Source organism: Ceratotherium simum, chromosome 15 (genome assembly GCF_057802395.1).
Source record: "Ceratotherium simum simum isolate JZ-2026a chromosome 15, ASM5780239v1, whole genome shotgun sequence".
Taxonomy (NCBI): domain Eukaryota; kingdom Metazoa; phylum Chordata; class Mammalia; order Perissodactyla; family Rhinocerotidae; genus Ceratotherium; species Ceratotherium simum.
Genome location: NC_141914.1, coordinates 41,527,200 through 41,546,092, shown reverse-complemented (window position 1 = coordinate 41,546,092; position 18,893 = coordinate 41,527,200). Strand labels below are relative to the sequence as shown.

Sequence of the window (18,893 nt, the reverse complement as noted above, 5' to 3'; positions counted from 1 at the left end):
TTTGATAACTCTTCGTCTATTTTTCTGTACACAATATACTCGTCACTTTTTCATGACCCAGTTCTTTGCCAAAACACATGTGAACATGAATCAGTAAGTAGTTTTTGCAAATATGGATGGCACAAATGGGTTTTATAATATGCTTAATTCTTAAAATCCCAGAATGTTGAAATGATATTGTAGAAGGCTTTCTAAATGACTACTGGTAGTCAGAATAAGTATTAAGCTGCCTTTAGTTGCTTGATGTTAATAAGGAATAATATCCATTGTAAGGGCTAGGTAATGTTCTAAAAGACAGTATGCTGGGCTTGGTTAGGAATGGTTATAAAGGAGCACTGTATATAATTGAAGGTCCAAAAAGAACTGTTCAGCTTTCACTTTTAAGTTGCTTCTGGAACTGCCTAAAAAGATTTCTGCTCAACAGCTGTTTCAACTTGTTTCATGTAGAGACAAGTGTTGAGATGATTGCTGTCTTTGAGCAGCTGCCATTTAGACATTAATGGTGAAAAGAAAGCGCTCAAAAATCTTTACTTGTCTCCTGCTGTTTTGCCTAGCATTGGTAGATAGAAGCTATGGGAGCATTTTATCTGCTCATATACCTCCCAGGGATATGAATGACCTGTTAGAACTTAGAGTAGGAAAGAATTTTTAACTTTATCAACTCAGCTTATAAAATACAACACAAAAAATGTCAGTTAAGCAACAGCTAAGTTAGTAGTTTTAATATATTCATATTAGCTACAAAGAGGGCCGGCCCCGTGGCTTAGCGGTTGGGTGCGCGGTCCGCTGCTGGCGGCCCGGGTTCGGATCCCGGGCGCGCACAGACGCGCCGCTTCTCCAGCCATGCTGAGGCCGCATCCCACGTACAGCAACTAGAAGGCTGTGCAACTATGACATACAACTATCTGCTGGGGCTTTGGGGGGAAAAATAAATAAATAAATAAATCGTATTAGCTACAAAGATTTTATTTTTTTAAAAAAAAAATTTTTTTTTTATTTATTTATTTTTCCCCCCAAAGCCCCAGCAGATAGTTGTATGTCATAGTTGCACAGCCTTCTAGTTGCTGTACGTGGGATGCGGCCTCAGCATGGCTGGAGAAGCGGCGCGTCTGTGCGCGCCCGGGATCCGAACCCGGGCCGCCAGCAGCGGACCGCGCACCCAACCGCTAAGCCACGGGGCCGGCCCAGCTACAAAGATTTTAAAAGTAAGCTTTTTCTAGGTTAATTATAACGTATATGTTCATTGTAGAAAAGATAAATTCTATGTGAGAAAATTAAGTCTTTCGTAATTAAGCTATTCAAAATAATTGAGTAGTTTTCTGTATTTCTGTGAACATGTACACTAAAAAGGAGTTATAAATATAAATTATATTTATAATCTCTGAAAATGTGTTCCTTTGACAGGTTATATAGTTGTACAAGTGTGAAATAAGTTGATCTCACTGCTGTTTGGCTGTGGTGTAGATATGACATTATTTTGAATCTAAATCGTTACTATGAACTTAGCCTATTTCATTTGCAGCATAATCTGTGTATGTTCCCTGAGAATGAGTAATTTGGAAAGTAATATATAATTATTATCAGTGATGTTAATTATTTGTAAACTTCATCAAGAGTCATACAAAAACTGTTCTACCTCAGTAAACTAATTACTTGGAAAAATATGTAATATGAAGGTTGTTTTTCTTTAGGGAAAGCTAAATGATTAACTTGAAAAATATTCAGCACTAAGCATAGAATAAATAGCTTCCATATTATGGACTATTGAAATACAGATCCTCCTCGACTTATGATGGTGTTACATTCTGACAAACCCGTTGTAAGTTGAAAATAATCATTAAGTCGAGAAAGCATTTAATAGCCTTAACCTGCCTAACATCATAGCTTAGCCTAGCCTACTTGAAATGTGCTCAGAACACTTAACATTAGCCTACAGTTGGGCAAAATCATCTAACACACAGCCTATTTTATAATAAAGTGTTGAATATTTTATGTAATTTATTGAATATTGTTCTGCAAGTGAAGAACAGAATGGTTGTAAGTGTTATCAGTTGTTTATCCTCATAATCGAGTGGCTGACTGGGAGCTGGGGCTTGCTACCACTGCCCACCATCACAAGAGTATCCTACTGCAGATCGGTAGCCTGGGAAGAGATCAAAATTGGAAATACGGTTTCTACTGAATGCATATCGCTTTCACACCATTTTAAAGTTGGAAAATCATTAAGTCACACCATCATAAGTTTGGGACCATCTGTAATAAATTTTAAAGTTAATTCCTTTTCTAATCCTTCAGTTGGCAGCCAGAACGCCAGGTTCCATTTAATGAAGTTAGATTACCACCACCACCTGACATAAAAAAAGAAATCAGTGAAGGAGATGAAGTAGAGGTATGTATTTATAAGTTTATTTTCTTGTGGGCCTATTTTTTTTTTGTTTTAAATAAATATTCTCGTAGGAAAATCTATTTAGCTGATGGAGAATAAATCTAATTCCTTTTCTCTGTTCTTTCTATTGATAATGGCTGTGTAATATAGCAATGCTTGAGTGTTGGAGTCAGAACTGGGATCCATGTGTTAGCTCTACCATTTTTAGCTTTATGGCCTTGGTCAAGTTTTTTTTTTACCACTAAAATGAAAATAATTTGAAAGTTAAGGATTGATAGTGCATTTGAATTGCTTTGCACAGAATCGAGCACAGAGAACTGTATGGTTTTGGTCGTTATTTTCCTTCTTTTTGCTAATTACTTTATGGTTCATATGTAATAATGTGAAATATTGTGATTAGCGTACTGCTTTGTTGAGTATTCTAGAAATGTCTGGAAAATTTTAAAAGTACAGAAAAACAAAAAGGAAAAAAACAAGAATCACTGCCCAGAGATAAAAACCACTGTTCACAGTTTACATAGCATTCCCAAGCTCTCCCTCCCCTCTTTTTAAAAATAAAAATGGGATCATAGTGTACTGCTTTGTATCTTGCTTTTTTCACACTTAGTAGATTTTGGATGTTTGTCTTGAATATGTTAATGTTGATTAATATGTCTGCTGTTATGTAAAAAGGAACTTGGGAATAATTGTGAAATAGAGGCATAATGAGTTTGTTGGAGATAGAAAATTTGATTTTCGATTTGAAGGAGTTGATACATTTCCTCCAAGGTGCTCAAATATGCTAAATATATTTCTCACAAGGAGTTGGCTTGGTAGTATTGAAAAAGATTTTCAAATTTCATTTGCCCCTTGTTTATGTAGGAGAACTGGGGGCATAGGAGAACATTTACTGATGAAATAGCTATCTAAATGTTTTTATAAACAACAGTACATACTCTGTTGCCACTGTTCTGAGCATTTTGCAAATGAACTCATTTAGTTACCTGCCAGTTTAATTCTTCATAATTTTTGCAATGCTAAATTTTCTTTGCGTTCCCGTTAATTATAGATGTTATGCTAGGAAACCAAAGAATTGTAGCACTTTAATTTCTGATAACCTGAACTCATTTCCATTCTAAAATTCTGCCTAGATTTTAATTACTTGCTCTAAGTTCAATGTGCACTCTCTTGCTTTTGCTAAATCAAAGCATGTTATAATCTCATTGTCAGGGCACGGTGAGCCTGTTCTCTAATGTTAGATCCTTCACTTTAGTAATTTTTTTCTTTTGTAGTTGACTTCTACCGAAAGTTGGTACTAAGAACTTCCTTGTAAGGAAACCTATAACTGTAGTCAAGGTGTGGTGTGTATTTGTGTCCTTGAGGGAATGTCACAGATGGTATGGGAAGACGGGGAAACAAAGCAGTGTTGAAAATTAAGGAGTGTGAAGTGGAGTACTTGGTGGCTTCTATGAATTCTAGCAGTGATGCTGTCGATTACTACTGTACCATGTTCACTTGGACTTTAGAATCTAGTGAAAGTATTTTTCTCAATGTTATATTATAATTTTTTTTTTTCTCTGAGGAAGATTGGCCCTGGGCTAACATCCATGCCCATCTTCCATGTGGGACGCCTGCCACAGTGTGGCTTGATAAGCAGTATGTAGGTCTGTGCCCAGGATCTGAACCCATGAACCCCGGGCTGCCAGAGCGGAGCGTGCGAACTTAACCTCTACGCCACCAGGCTGGCCCTATGTTATATCCTTTTCTAATCAACATCTTTCTGTGAGGATGGATAAAAGCTTGATTCGTTTTCAAATTTATTTCCTATTCCAGAAGAAGTTTTTTTCTTCCGGAATTCTGGTGATGAGTCAGGTCAAGGAAGGAATGGTTTAGTTTTGGAAATGTTCTAGAATTAGAAATGTTGTGGTGGTCAATTCTGAGAGTAGTGCTTTTCATACTTTTTTAATTGTTGTTCAGTTGTTGGTGCTGTAAAGGCTCAGATTAAAAGAAAAACCTGGTGGAGTGCTGAGGGTGTTGTTATACAGTGTGCTTTCCCCAGTCTCAGTCTAGCGATGTCCTGTCCAGTTTCTGGACCATCTTTGTGGCCCACCTCCCCAACTGTGCACAAAAGTTTGATGTAAGAGATTGGATGATTTGGATATTGATGATTAGAGAGTGTTTTATTTCACCATGTGTTTTGTGGTTCAGTCTTGGTGAAATTGGCTCCTTAAAATCATGAGAATCGTTATCTGAAATTAAGATGTTACTGTCATTTTTTATCGCTTTTGAAAATTTTGAAAATTCACATAAGTTTAAAATTAATCTTGGCGGGCCGGCCCCGTGGCTTAGCGGTTAAGTGCCCACACTCTGCTGCTGACAGCCCGGGGTTCGGATCCTGGGCGTGCACCGACGCACCGCTTCTCTGGCCATGCTGAGGCCGCGTCCCACATACAGCAACTGGAAGGATGTGCAGCTATGACATACAACTATCTACTGGGGCTTTGGGGGAAAAATAAATAAAATTAAAAAATAAATAAATAAAATTAATCTTGCCACCTATAGACTATTGTGTTTTTTTTGCCACTGTTAGGAATCTGTCCATGTGACCTGGACTGTTCAGGAATTACGGTTGTTAGTGCTTTATGTTTTGAACCAAATAACTTTTTGAAAGCTTCCCCCTTTCAATTCAAACTAATAAAACTTAATGTAAAAAGTGAATGATACAGAATTAAAGTGTATGGAGTAAAGAGTAAACTTTTCCTCTTTCTGTAGTTGTGTAGGTGTTTGTCTGCTTACCCCAGTTTAAATCTCATTTACCAGAGTTGAGTGTCTCTTCAGATTTTTTCTTTGCATTTGTAAAGACTATGTGCTTTTTTAAGTTACAAAAATTGGGAATAATATATTTGTGATTTTTGTATTCCGTTAATTAGGATATCATAGAAATTTTCATGTCTGTACATACAGATTTACCTCCTTCTTTCTAACCACCCCATGATATTCCTTAGTACAGATGTATCGTAATTATAAGACACTGAAACTATTGACAGATTTTTTGCTGTTACCAAAAAAAAACCCGAGTTAATGTCCTTATGTAAATCATTTTCTGATAATATAGTTCCAAGAAGTTCAGTTGCTGGATCAAAAGGCATGTATATTTAAAATTTTGATAGTACCAAAATGTACCATTTTGTCCTCCAAAAATGCTTTTTTGAATTATCACTTCATAGTTTTGCTAACTCATGAAAGTATTTGTTTCCTCATAGATTGACTGGCTGATTTATTAATCATCTGTGAGTTTTATAAACTTGAAAGAAGGATGCTGAGGTTTTCTGAATCTTTGTTTTCTCGATCACTAGTCATACAGAGCATCTTTTAAATTAGTTTATTGGCTGTTAGCCCCTTTGTTCTGTGAATTGTTTGTTTTTGTTTTTTGTCTATCTAGTTTTTGGTGTAGAAAATCCTTGCATTTTATGGATAAGTTTTTATCTGTTATATTGTGCCTTCTCCCAGGCAATTAAAATGTTCAATGGCTTTTGCCATTAAAAAGTTACATTTTATTTATTCAGATCTGCCCGTTTTTTGTGTGGCCTCCAAGATATTCATTTTAATATTTCTACACCTGTGGCCTTTTTTTTAAATAAAAGGAGTATTTAGGTTTTTAATCTAACTTGATATTTTTCTCTAGGGTAATTTTTTGCATAGTATATTATTTTTAGTATATTAATTTTCTTTAACTCATCAGCCAGTGTTTTCTTTCTGCTACTCACAAATACTAGTATAGCAATAATAACAACTGACGCTTGTATAGCACTAACATATAGTATGTAACTAATAGGCTTTTTAAACAGATGATCTCAGTTTAACATAACACTCTCTTGAGGGCCTCTTCTAAACTCGATGAATACTTGATTAACCTTTCCAAGATTGTGTAGCCTGAAGGTTGGGAAGCTGGTAACTAGGTTCAGTTTTTGTCCTGAGTGTTGTTATTTAACATGTCATGCTGTGTTCACAGGGTGTTGTCAGTTTTGTGCGAGACTCACAGCTCTTGCTCTTTTCGAGTTCTAGGAACCCTTCCTCTTTGAAGAAGGGAAAGGTGACGTTGATTTGGCTATTAGTAATAAACTTAGAACAAAAATGATCCAGGAGAGAACTTTCCATTGAGCTGTTCAGGCATTTATTTAAAGTTAAGCCATATGAAATTTCCACTCTTACAGGTTAGGAATGGTTGAATGTTGACAGTTTCATGTGGTTTACCCTAAAATTTTATTGCTTTAAAAATGTTTGGCTACTTGAGGTTCGCTTTTTCAGCCAACTTCTGAGACTTACACGAAGTTATAGAACATAAATTAGTGTCAAGGTCTGGTAATGGCCTCAAGAAGACAACACACTATATGATTTATAATAGAAAGTTGGTTTTGAAAGGTCTGAAATTCAAAGGTTGTTTTTAAATCTAATTATTTGACTTTATTTTTTAATTTTTGACTTTAAAAAAGTGGTGGAATGTATTTTAAAATCTTTATAATATTAAATATAATTACTTTTTTTGTAATTATTTGCTTAATGGTTGATTTTGCTAACCATTGCTAAGAAAATAATGCTTAGCTTGTAAAGTTGGAGGTAATGGGAAAATGAAGAGTTCTTAAGCTGGATATATAATCTAGTTAGGATATTGGAAGGGCAGTAGAAAAATTATTTTCCCCCCTGTGATTTCACATATGAGATTCTTTGTCTTTTATTATAGATAGCTGCCTTGTTCAGCAAGTTAATAAACACACACACACACACACACACACACACACTGCCTTGTTCAGCAAGTTAATAAACACACACACACACACACGCGCGCGCGCGCGCTGCCCCGGAAGCCTGACATCTCAAGCCAATGATACAGTTTAACGAGGTTTTCTAAGTTTTCCTCTTGAGTTTAACATACTTGATATTAAAAAACTTTTTTTTTGAATTGTGAAGTTTTCTGGTTGAGATAAGAATTTGCAAGTTTTTGTTCTTTGACATATGCCTTTCCTTCCATCTTTTATGGCAGATTGTCAGACATGGTTGTACATCTTTATATTTTAATTATAATATTGAGATAGGTGCCTTGAGAGAAATTAGATAAAGGGAATAAGAATTAATTTGAGATAGGATACTCCCTCATTTAAAAAATGCAATATTTTGTTTATACAAAAGGTACAGTATACATGTATAGTTTATACCTTACCTTTAAAAATGTTTGTTTGATTTTTAGGACCAGTCTGAAAATTTTGGCTGTCCGTAGTTAGAGTCAGTCTTTCTCATAATACCAAGTCCATTGTTAGTCTTAGTGCTTGGGAAATGCTTATACATTAAAGAAGAGGTGAACATATTCTTCTTTATAACTTGCATCTTTCTCTTTTGGGGAATGGGCAGTTTCCAAGACTTATGAAACCCATCTGTTAAAAGTATTGGCTACAAATATGAATGAGATATTCTTGTATAGGTAGATAAATCAAATTATTGTGTTCTAGATGTTAAGCTTACTTTCCTACTGTACATTTTCTATTTCTTCATAGATCGTAATGAGATGAAATGGTGGATACAGGGGAATGGTACTCAATAAATATATCTCATGTAGTTGTAAAATGTAAAATGGTACTCAGTAAATGTATCTCGTAGTTTGTAAAATTTACAGCCTGGGGACACAAGCAGTGTGCTAGGCCTCTGGAGGCTGGGCTCTAGTCCTGTCCCTCCTTAGCTTCGTCACCTTGAATCAGTTGCTTAACCGCTCTGGGCCGGGTTCCTCTGCTAAGTGCAGGTGTTGGGTGCATCAGGCTCTCAGGCTCTGCCACAGGCCTGGTCTGTGCTCATCCCAGGAATTCACCCACTCCATGAGAGAGAACAGGCTTACGTTGTAAAATAGGCCACTATGATTGAGTATTCAGTTCAATGGTTAACATTATTTAGAAATTTTCTTTATAGTTAGTTTGGTGACGACTGGTAGAAATTCTCTACCTCTGGTGTTCATATTATCTCTATTTGATTGTGACTTGGAAAGGCACAGTTGAACATTATTAACTTGAATGAAAAGTTGATAACATTAGGAGCCGGACTGGAATTCTAATTAAGTTACAATTTAGTTGTGTGCTAGAATTTGGAGATCATTTTGTAATAAGGTTTGACTTGGAGTCATTGGGTAGAAAGAATCCTGAAATAGGCCTTTGGAATTTGATTCTTCTTATTCCATCCTCCACTCCATGAAGCTGTAGTCTTCTTCAATCTGAGTACTGTTGTGTTTTTAGGTTTCTCATGGGCAGTCCTTAGGAGGAGGAGACTTCCTGCTTTTTTTTAAGCTCTTTGGATTTGAAGAAACTTAGAATGTTAGAGCAATGAGGGCCATTGCTTTAGAGTGTGAATTGGTCCCTTGGAATAGTTGGGAGATTTAAGTGAAACCTGAAGAACGAGAATTTCTATGAGATGCTCTTAACTTCCAATGACATAGTCATAAATAACTTCAGCAGTCAACATTTGAGACATAGTACACTAGGGCATAGCTTTAATGCTGGGTTATTAAAGTGATTTTTTTATTGTGTGAGAGACACTGTTCATTTTGTAAAAGGATGTGATTTGACCCACAGCACTCAAGTGAAGCCAAATTCATAGTGTTTTGATTCAGGCTCAGGAACTTAAATTGAGTTGGCTTTATCTTTCAGGGGTTAAGTTATTAATGAAGCGTACAGAGATGGATGGAAGTTTAAAATGGAATCCATCATGTTAATATTCACTGACAAAGCCTCAAGGTAGTCCAAAATGGTTTATTCTCTTTTTTGTAGGTAACCTTACATAGGAAGCCAGATTCCTAGAAGGTTAATGCTTTGGTGGACATAGAGTTAGAACAAAGGGATTTACGTAATTTTAAGACCAGCTTTTTCAGCATTCAAGCTTGAGGGACCCCATCCACTGTAGATCACCGAGAGGTATTCCAGTCTGCTTAGCTGAACTGCCTTTCTGAGATAGAACTTGTAATGGGCACTTTCCTTGTTTTTCTTAAGGTTTTCCCTTTGTTTTTTTAATCCTCATTATTCTAGGGGAAATAGTCATCATCATTTGTCATTTGGGTCCAATGGACTATTTTTATTGTTTATGTCATTTTACATATAATTTTACAGAAGTAAGAATAAAAGGATGGTGACGGTCAACATTATTAGGTATTTTAATAAGCATTTTTTTTTTAATAATTTTTATTTATTTATTTATTTCCCCCAAAGCCCCAGTAGATAGCCGTATGTCATAGTTGCACATCCTTCCAGTTGCTGCATGTGGGACACGGCCCCAGCATGGCCAGAGAAGCGGTGGGTCAGTGCGCGCCTGGGATCTGAACCCGGGCTGCCAGCAGCAGAGCGCGTGCACTTAACCGCCAAGCCACGGGGCCGGCCCTTAATAAGCATTTAAACATAGCAAATACAAATTTTTATTCCATTTTTTTCCTGATTTTTGACAATACATATACCTAAAATGAGTAAAGTTCTTTAAATATTACTTACTGCTCCTCAGCTATCATGCATAAACCCAGAACATGTCTATCTTAAAATTACTGACATCAAATTTAAAATATATCTCTAGTAAGTTCTAGTTTGTAATTTTTTTATGGTTCATCTTATACTTGAATTATCAGAATGCAATACTTCAAGAATATTTTGGGGGCCGGCCCCGTGGCTTGGTGGTTAAGTGTGCATGCTCTGCTACTGGCGGCCTGGGTTCGGATCCTGGGCACGCACGCGCCGACGCGCTGCTTGTTCGGCCATGCTGAGGCAGTATCCCACGTACAGCAGCTAGAAGGATGTGCAGCTATGACATACAACTATCTACTGGGGCTTTGGGGAGAAAAAGGTAAAACAAAGGAGGAGGATTGGCAGTAGATGTTAGCTCAGGGCCGGTCTTCCTCAGCAAAAAGAGGAGGATTGGCATGGATGTTAGCTCAGGGCTGATCTTCCTCAAAAAAAAAAAATATTTTGGAACTTTTGGTGGCTTCTAATTTTATTGAACAGAGAGCATAGTTGTCTTTGCACTATAATTGCATCATTTTCATATTTAACCAATTGGATTGACTCATCCATTGAATTTTTTGCATTTCTTCATCTGTTTGTTTCTGGTCATCTTTGTATGCACAACTGCTTTTGGTATTTGTCTGCTTATGAACTGTATCGAGTACATTTTGGTGTGGAAAGACAAAAGATGAAAGAATGCTGTCATGTGTTCTTTTTGAAAAACAATGGTCTAGATTCTTGTCCTAAGATTTTGTCTGAGTTGAATGATTTAACTGGATGTGAATACTAAATTTCTTTTTTCTCCTCAGAAGTATATTGTTGAAAAATATTCATCTAGGATGTCATCTGAAGACTTCATAGTCTGAAATTCTGCTTATAATTTCACATTCATTATTAAAATCGAGAGTGCTGTTGTCTGCCTCTTTGCATCATTCTGATTCCTCTAATAATTGTGAGAGTTCTTCCCCTGTAAATTTTATCTTTGCAATTATAGATGGAAAATAAAAATTCTTAATTGTTAACTGTTCAGCGATAGCCAGAAGCAGACCACAAGAATTGTATCTCCAGTCTTTTTATACTTTCTTGAAAGATGGGGCAGTAAAGAAACTAGAGGATGATGCAGTAGTAACGATATATTTCACTGTTGTATCCTTTCAGGTGATACCATCATTGTTCTGTTTTAGACTTTTTTAAAGGCGTAGTTGGGGATAATTGATGAATGATAATGAAATAGCATAGTGTTTTAAGATATAGGAAAAGTAAGGGTCGGCCCTGTGGCTTAGCGGTTAAGTGCGCGCACTCTGCTACTGGCGGCCCTGGTTCGGATCCCGGGCGCTCACCGACGCACTGCTTCTCCAGCTATGCTGAGGACGCGTCCCACATACGGCAACTAGAAAGATGTGCAACTATGACAAACAACTATCTACTGGGGCTTTAAGGGAAAAAAAGGAGGAGGATTGGCAATAGGTGTTAGCTCAGAGCCGGTCTTCCTCAGCAAAAAGAGGAGGATTAACATGGATGTTAGCTCTGGGCTGATCTTGCTCACAAAAAAAAAAAAAAGATATAGGAAAAGTAAGATCATTAGATTCTACGTTAGATTTATAAAAGGGCCCACTGGATACATATAATAATTGCACAATAGAATGAGTTTTATTCTATTATAAAACAGTAAAATTTCTTGTTTTTTGGAAGACCTATAAGAAAGGACAGAGTCATGAAATAGATATATTTGCTCATAAAAGAAATGTAGAAGCTAAAATTGAGTCCACTGGAGCCTGATTGGTATAGACCTTTTTTTCCCCACATAGCTTTTTTCTAATCCTGGTGCGCAGTGAAATTGATCACAAGGTTTTGGCTTCTTCATTTACAGTTCCAGTATCCACCAGTTCCAAGATTACTCTCAGATCATCTTGATAGAAGCTTCAGGCCTTCCAAAACTATTTGCCTATCAATAGTTATTTGCATTGATTTCACAGATGGCTGTTAATTTGTGTTGGTAGGTTTCTCTGGCCACCTCTGCGAGGGCAACTTTAGTTCATATAATCAGGATTTTTGTGAGGGTACTTCTTAAGTCATCTCTTCCCAGGCGTCCCCACTGCCCCATGTATTGAAAATACATCGAACAAGCTGCTGTAACGTAAGAAATAACTTTAATCTCTAATGGAAACTTCTCTAATGTTTCCATTATTATATTAAAAAAAATCTGATAATTACAGATACAGAGCATATAAGATATAAATTTTTTGACTAGGAGGTTTTGTAAGATAAATATTCTGCTAAATGGACTAAATGTGTGTCATTTTTTGTTCAACTAAACATTTTTAGCACATTTGGTTTAGGTTCCTCAGCAGGGGATCTAAATGTCATATCCTTGAAGGAATTTTAAAACTGGGTTTATCACTTTCTGAAAATCAGTTCATGATTTCAACATCTAAATACTGATAATAGATTTAAAATACATCTCTAGTAAGTTCTAGCTTATCCTTCTCATACGTGAATCATCAGAATGCAATGCTTAAATATGAACAATGTTGACAGAAACGGATTTATATTTTACACTATGTAAAACTGCCATGTAAGAAGCATTTCTTTAAAATGATACTTATGTTTAGTAAACCCCCCAAATTCGGAATTCGATTTTGAAGGAGCCAAATTGCTCATAAAGGGTTCAGTCTTTTTCAGTAGTAAAATTTAAGTGTGCGTAACTCTTCATTAAACTACGTTTAGTACACCAATTTCAATACAATAACATTTTTTGATTGTTGAGGTTAACGAGATTTAACATTTATGAGTCATTATTTACAGTGTTGAAATCTTTTGGGATGAATGGATAAGTAGATTTTTTTTTCCCTCTCAGGTATATTCAAGAGCAAATGACCAAGAACCATGTGGATGGTGGTTGGCTAAAGTTCGAATGATGAAAGGAGAAGTAAGTGATGTTAATACTTGCTTTGTCACTAGTTTCCAAGGAAATACCTCAACTCTCGGTTTCTGTAAATATCACTCCAACTCTTAGCTTTGTTTCTAAAGCCCTACTTCAGAAATAGTTGATCACACATTTCAAAAATTCATCAGACTATTAATTTCTGTTTGTGTTCTGAATTTGCAAATACCAAAGCTGCTCTCCAGAAGTACATCCCAAGTGTGTGAGGACCACCAAGGTTGGCGCTTGTAAGAACCTATCATCTAGTTTAGGCAAATCAGATTGAATAAATAAGCTGTTCTTAGTTATTTGTGCCACAAGGGGGAGGGTCTGCTGGTTAAGCCAGCAAGGTAATTAGAACTTCATTTAATGTTCATTATTTTTGTTCAGATGGGACTTTTAAAGTATTTTGATGTCTTTTAGTTTTATGTCATTGAATATGCTGCTTGTGATGCCACTTACAATGAAATAGTCACATTTGAACGACTTCGGCCTGTCAATCAAAATAAAACTGTCAAAAAAAATACCTTCTTTAAATGCACAGTGGATGTTCCTGAGGATTTGAGAGAGGCGTGAGTAATTTTTGTTTACTATTGAATTGCTTTGTGAGTTAGGAGGATTTTTCAGTGCTCCAAAAATCTTTTTTCCCAGAATGCCCCATCAAAAACTTGTGATACAAGATCTTTTTAGTAAACAAAAGTTTTAATGGGTATTGTTAAAGTGAAATACTGAGCTTGCATTATAATTGCACTCTAAATTTAATTTGTTATTTAAGTCTTACACTTGAATTAATTTCTCCATAGGTGTGCTAATGAAAATGCACATAAAGATTTTAAGAAAGCAGTAGGAGCATGCAGAATTTTTTACCATCCGGAAACAACACAGCTAATGATACTGGTAAGATAACTCCCTATTTTCAGTTTGCTAATGGATAGTGCACAGATATTTCAAAAGGTAAAAATGTTCCAAAAGATAGAAGCTAACTTGGTGAATAGTAGAAGCTAACTTGGTGAATAGTGAATTTATTAATATAGTAGGAGAAAAATTGTTTTTGCAGTTGTAAAATGTTAATTTTTTAATTTCTTCTAGAGTAGGGAGGAAAAATCTTAATATGATGTTATCATAAAATTCTTAATGTGTGGGATCCTGGCCTCCCGCCACCCCACCATCATAATTTGATTAGCAGATCTAAATAAAATGGAAATTCAGAAAGGAAAGTGAGATTACTTGTGGAAGAGGGAATGTCAGGTGAGGAGAGGAGTGAGGTAGAAGAGAATCAAAGAAGGGTTTGTGTGGAAGGTCGTGTGTGTATTATCTTGAAGAATGATTAAGTTTTTGAGTGATTAACTTGTTTGTTTATAGTCTGCCAGTGAAGCAACTGTGAAGAGAGTAAATATTTTAAGTGACATGCATTTGCGAAGTATTCGTACGAAGTTGATGCTTATGTCCAGAAATGAAGAGGCCACTAAGCATTTAGAAGTAAGTGGGTTTACTCATAAAAGGTTTTTTGTGTGTCATTTAGTTTCATAAGTATATTGTTAAAGTTTCCTGGATCAGACTACTTGACTATAAGGTAAGGCGACTTAGGACCTGGAGTCATTGTGTCCTTTGAAGAACTGCTTTTTTCTATTACTTTTCTCAAACAGAGCCTTTCGTTTGCTAAATGCTTGTTGAGTTTTTTGTTAGGACTTAGATGCCAAAGATCTTAGATACTCACTAGGGATATCCAGTAGAACTGTACTGCTAGTTCTTTACTCTGGTCTTAACCTTTTTTTTTTTTTTTTTAATACCCTGTCACCTGTCAGTCACAACACACTTCCATTAGTAACTAGTTCGCTGTAATAACTCTTGTGTAAGAGGAGAGGATGACACACAGCATACAGTTTTTTTAAAAAGCCTATCATTGCTTCTCTGTCCTGTCGTAACGTGCTCCTGTTTTCTCCTGTTCTTCACTGCCACACTATTAGGAGACTTCTGTCTGTTGTCTGCCCCCAGCCCCCATGCAAGCACACACCGTCTTAGGGAAATTGAGGTATGTTTATCTTTAGGACAGGTTTGCAGATAGCCTTATTAATTTAAAAGTTCCAAATGAGGGATATGTGAATGAGTTTTGAAACATGAATCATCTGAATTGGGGAATTCCCTGTATCAGTAATTCTGAAAAATTATTTTTGAATTACTCTTTTCTGTGACTATGATTAAATAGACTGATCAAATTGTTTTTTTCCCGTTCTGTTATATGACCCCAAATGAGTTTCTTTTATTCCTTTTTTTTCTTAGTTCTTTTTGTTTTTTTAATTGTGGTAGAAGATATATAACATAAAATTGACCATCTTGATCATTTTTAAGTGTGCGGTTCAGTAGTGTTAATTTAAGTATATTTACATTATTGAGCAACCAATCTCCAGAACTTTTTCATCTTGCAAAACTGAACAACTTCTCATTTCGCCCTGCTCCCAGCCCCAGGCAACCACCATTCTACTTTCTGTAAATTTGACTACTCTAGATATCTCATATAAATGAAATCATATGGTATTAATCTTTTTGTGACTGGCTTATTTCAATAAGCGTAATGTCCTTAATGTTTATCCATGTTGTAGCATGTGTCAGAATTTTTTAAGGCTGAATAATTTTGCATTGTATGCATATATCACATTTTGTTTATGCATACATCATTCAGTGGACATCAAGTTGCTTCTGCCTCTTGACTATTGTGAATAATACTATGAACATGGGTGTACAAAAAAACCATTTTTGTTTTTGAGCATTTTTATAATTTCTAATTTACCTCTTTTACTAGTGTACAAAACAACTTGCAGCAGCTTTTCATGAGGAATTTGTTGTGAGAGAAGATTTGATGGGCCTGGCAATAGGAACACATGGTAGTAACATACAGCAAGCTAGGAAGGTTCCTGGAGTTACAGCTATTGAGCTGGATGAAGATACTGGAACGTTTAGAATCTATGGAGAGGTAAGCTGCTGTTTGTCCTCCACTTTGGTAACTTTACTATAACTTATTAACTATTGTTTGATCTTATTTTACCTGGAATTCCAGTTTCCTAGTGAAACACTTTACAATCAGTCAGTCCTAGTAATCATTATACATATACAAATGAATTGAAGATGATATTGTATCATATGAGATAATGAAAGTTAATGTGTACTGTTTTTGGAAGTTCTTTTAACCAACTGCTTCTGAGTTTAACTCAGTTTTATCTGCATTACAAATAGTTTATTCAGTTATTTTTTGAGGGTTTGCTATGTGTGAGGCACTAGCAGTTGTAAATAGCATAGAATGGCTTTTGTAGAACTTGAATTTGGATAATGTTTTGTCACTGGTTAATTGTGACATTTGCGTGGACAGGAAAATAATAAATCTGAAAAATAAATAATGCAGACTTTTCATTGAGACCATCCTTCACATTAGAATAAATGGATGAGTTTTTTTGGGGGGTGATAATTTCAAGTCTTGACTTTTCATATGTAGGTCTTCTTTTGAAAAGCATCAGTTATATAGGAAATCGGTGTAAGAGGCCTGATTTTTATTTCTGAAACCTTCAGAAGTGGGCGGTATAACCAAGTAATTAAGGCGAAAGGCTGTGGAGCGGTACTCCCTGAATTGGAATTCTGTGTCTCCCACTTTGAGTGGGCTTGGAGCAAGTTATTTACATGCATAATTTTCCTCATTTACATGCATAATTTTCCTCATTGTTTTTTTTTGTGAGGAAGATCAGCCCTGAGCTGACATCCGATGCTGATCTTCCTTTTTTTTGCCGAGGAACATTGGCCCTGAGCTAACATCTGTGCCCCGTTTTCCTCTACTTTATATGGGACACCCCCACAGCATGGCGTGACAAGCAGTGCATCGGTGCATGCCCGGGATCTGAACCCGCGGACCTTGGGCCACTGAAGCGGAGCGCGAGCACTTAACCACTTGTGCCACCGGGCCGGCCCCTAATTTTCCTCATTGTAAAATGAGAATAATAATGGTGCTTACCTTACAGTTTTTGAGGATTAAATATGGTTTTAAAATTTTTATTGTATATGGTATATAATATAATGAGCACACAATACTTGATCTATTGTTATTAAAGAATGAACATTAAAAGTGGAAGTTAACTGTTACTGAGAACTGTAAATTCCCTTTAGAGAGACCTCTCCCCTATCTTCTTTTAAAATTGTACTCATTAGAAATTAGGAATTTTTAATGATCTTATCAGTAGTTACTTTTTTTAAATGCATCTCTGTGAAAATAGCTTTTTAAATCATTTTTTATGTTGAGAATGAAAAAACAATGCAGACAATATAGACAATATGAACAGTTTGCTTTTAACATTCACTTGGAGAAATTCAACATGGGAAATGTATTTAGGAGTGGGTTAAAATTTGGCTAACATAAATAAGTTAAATTCTTTGCTGATTTTCTCAGGAGCTTAAAAGGGACCTTAAAGATGTCCTAACATGTTTTGGTTCTTAATAGTACCTTTTTCCTAGACTTTTAATGATTACTCTTAATTTTTTTTTTTTTAGTACTTCATGAATTAGTTGACCTGAAATGTCACTCCAGTGGGTTGAGCAGAATCTTGTACTAGAGCATAATAATTCAGATTTTTCTTGTTTTTGTTTTGGATTGTGGGTTTCTTCATGGTTGTATTTCATATTTATTTTCTCCTTCTACAGAGTGCTGATGCTGTAAAAAAGGCTAGAGGTTTCTTGGAATTTGTGGAAGATTTTATTCAGGTTCCTAGGAATCTTGTTGGTAGGTACTTATTACTAAATGTTAAATAAGTTAAATGTTATTTAATTACATACAGTGACTTAATTGAAAATCAGTCTTCTCTGATATCTTATTTTACTCATGTGGAGCATTTGGATAGCAGTCCTTGTTTTCATTCTCTTAGTGATAACATTGTATGTGACTTGTTATTGTCATATTAAAAAGTAAAGATGTTTTCTTTCTTCTATACAGGGTGATGCACTAATAAGACCCATGGTTTTTATGACAGTTTGTTATTATTACAGTTTTTCTTAAGCCTTTTCATCCCTTGGGCTCTTGCTCATTTTCTTAATGTCTTTTTATCATTCATACACATCGAAATTGTCGTCGTACTTTTTGAGAAGATGTTTGTGATAATTTTTTTCTTTTATTTAGTGCAGAAGAAAAAGTAAGAGTGGACTAACAATAGGGTAATAAACTTACACAGTAGGCCCTGAATAAATAATAATTGGTTGTTGCAAAGGCATAGAATAAGGTAAGAAGTCATGGGCGGAAGAGAAGGATGGTGATAATATGAGGGGAGGTTTCACTGCTAAGTTTTTGACACATTAATGAAAACTATTTTACCTGTGAGTTGTAAGTTAAGTGACAAAAAATTTTTGAGTTGGAAGCTGTAAATGAGCTTTATAGCTTGAGATGAGTAGTTTAATAGCTTTGTTATTAATATCCCCTACATCTGTGCTATCCTTAATTTTCAGTGCTATTTGAGACAAATGGGAAAGCTTTGGTCACGTGATTATCCTAAAAGTTTAATACAAAAGCTTCAACACAACACAGTGACATTTACTAAGAGAGGGATGAGTTGTCACCTATTGCGTCTCGTTAGTTTTTTGACGTTATTGGAATAGTTAGAGCCCCTTGGGCTCCATTTATATATAATTAGGCCTGTTCTGCCTTTGGGAAATAATTTCTTTGCTATAGGTGTTCTATTTGTCAAAGTCTGTAAAACAGACATGTAGGAGAAAATTAAAAACAAAACAAAAAAACAAACCAAACGCACTATAGAAAGATGTTTGTTTTGGCCAGTAACGAGTAGTATTCTCTGGGACAGTAGTCTACAACACAAGAATTTGGACAATTTCTTGGTATTCAACTGTTAGTTATATAAAAAGCTTTTTTGTTTTGCCTAGACATTTGGATAGGTATGACATACTGCCAGTTAAGTAAGCTCCATAGTATCTGTTCTTGGAAACCACTGTTTATTGTAGACTGAACTGCTGGAGAAATGAGTTGAAATGTTAAAATTGAATATAAGCTTGAAGAATTTTGTATAATTTTAATAAACATTTGATAACAAAATGTTATCAA

General features: G+C 35.6%; 1 protein-coding gene across 4 annotated transcripts in view; it reads left to right on the top strand.

Moving 5' to 3' along the window:
• Positions 1-18,893, top strand: part of FXR1 (FMR1 autosomal homolog 1) — a 63,397-nt gene that overhangs the window by 20,757 nt on the left and 23,747 nt on the right. For all 4 annotated transcript variants that reach the window (XM_014783158.2, XM_014783157.2, XM_004424684.3 and 1 more), the window contains exons 3-9: positions 2,296-2,389; positions 12,743-12,814; positions 13,232-13,380; positions 13,612-13,705; positions 14,171-14,287; positions 15,609-15,779; positions 17,489-17,567. In XM_014783158.2, the coding sequence (XP_014638644.1) occupies positions 2,296-2,389; positions 12,743-12,814; positions 13,232-13,380; positions 13,612-13,705; positions 14,171-14,287; positions 15,609-15,779; positions 17,489-17,567 (776 nt within the window). The remainder of the gene's footprint in view (positions 1-2,295; positions 2,390-12,742; positions 12,815-13,231; positions 13,381-13,611; positions 13,706-14,170; positions 14,288-15,608; positions 15,780-17,488; positions 17,568-18,893) is intronic.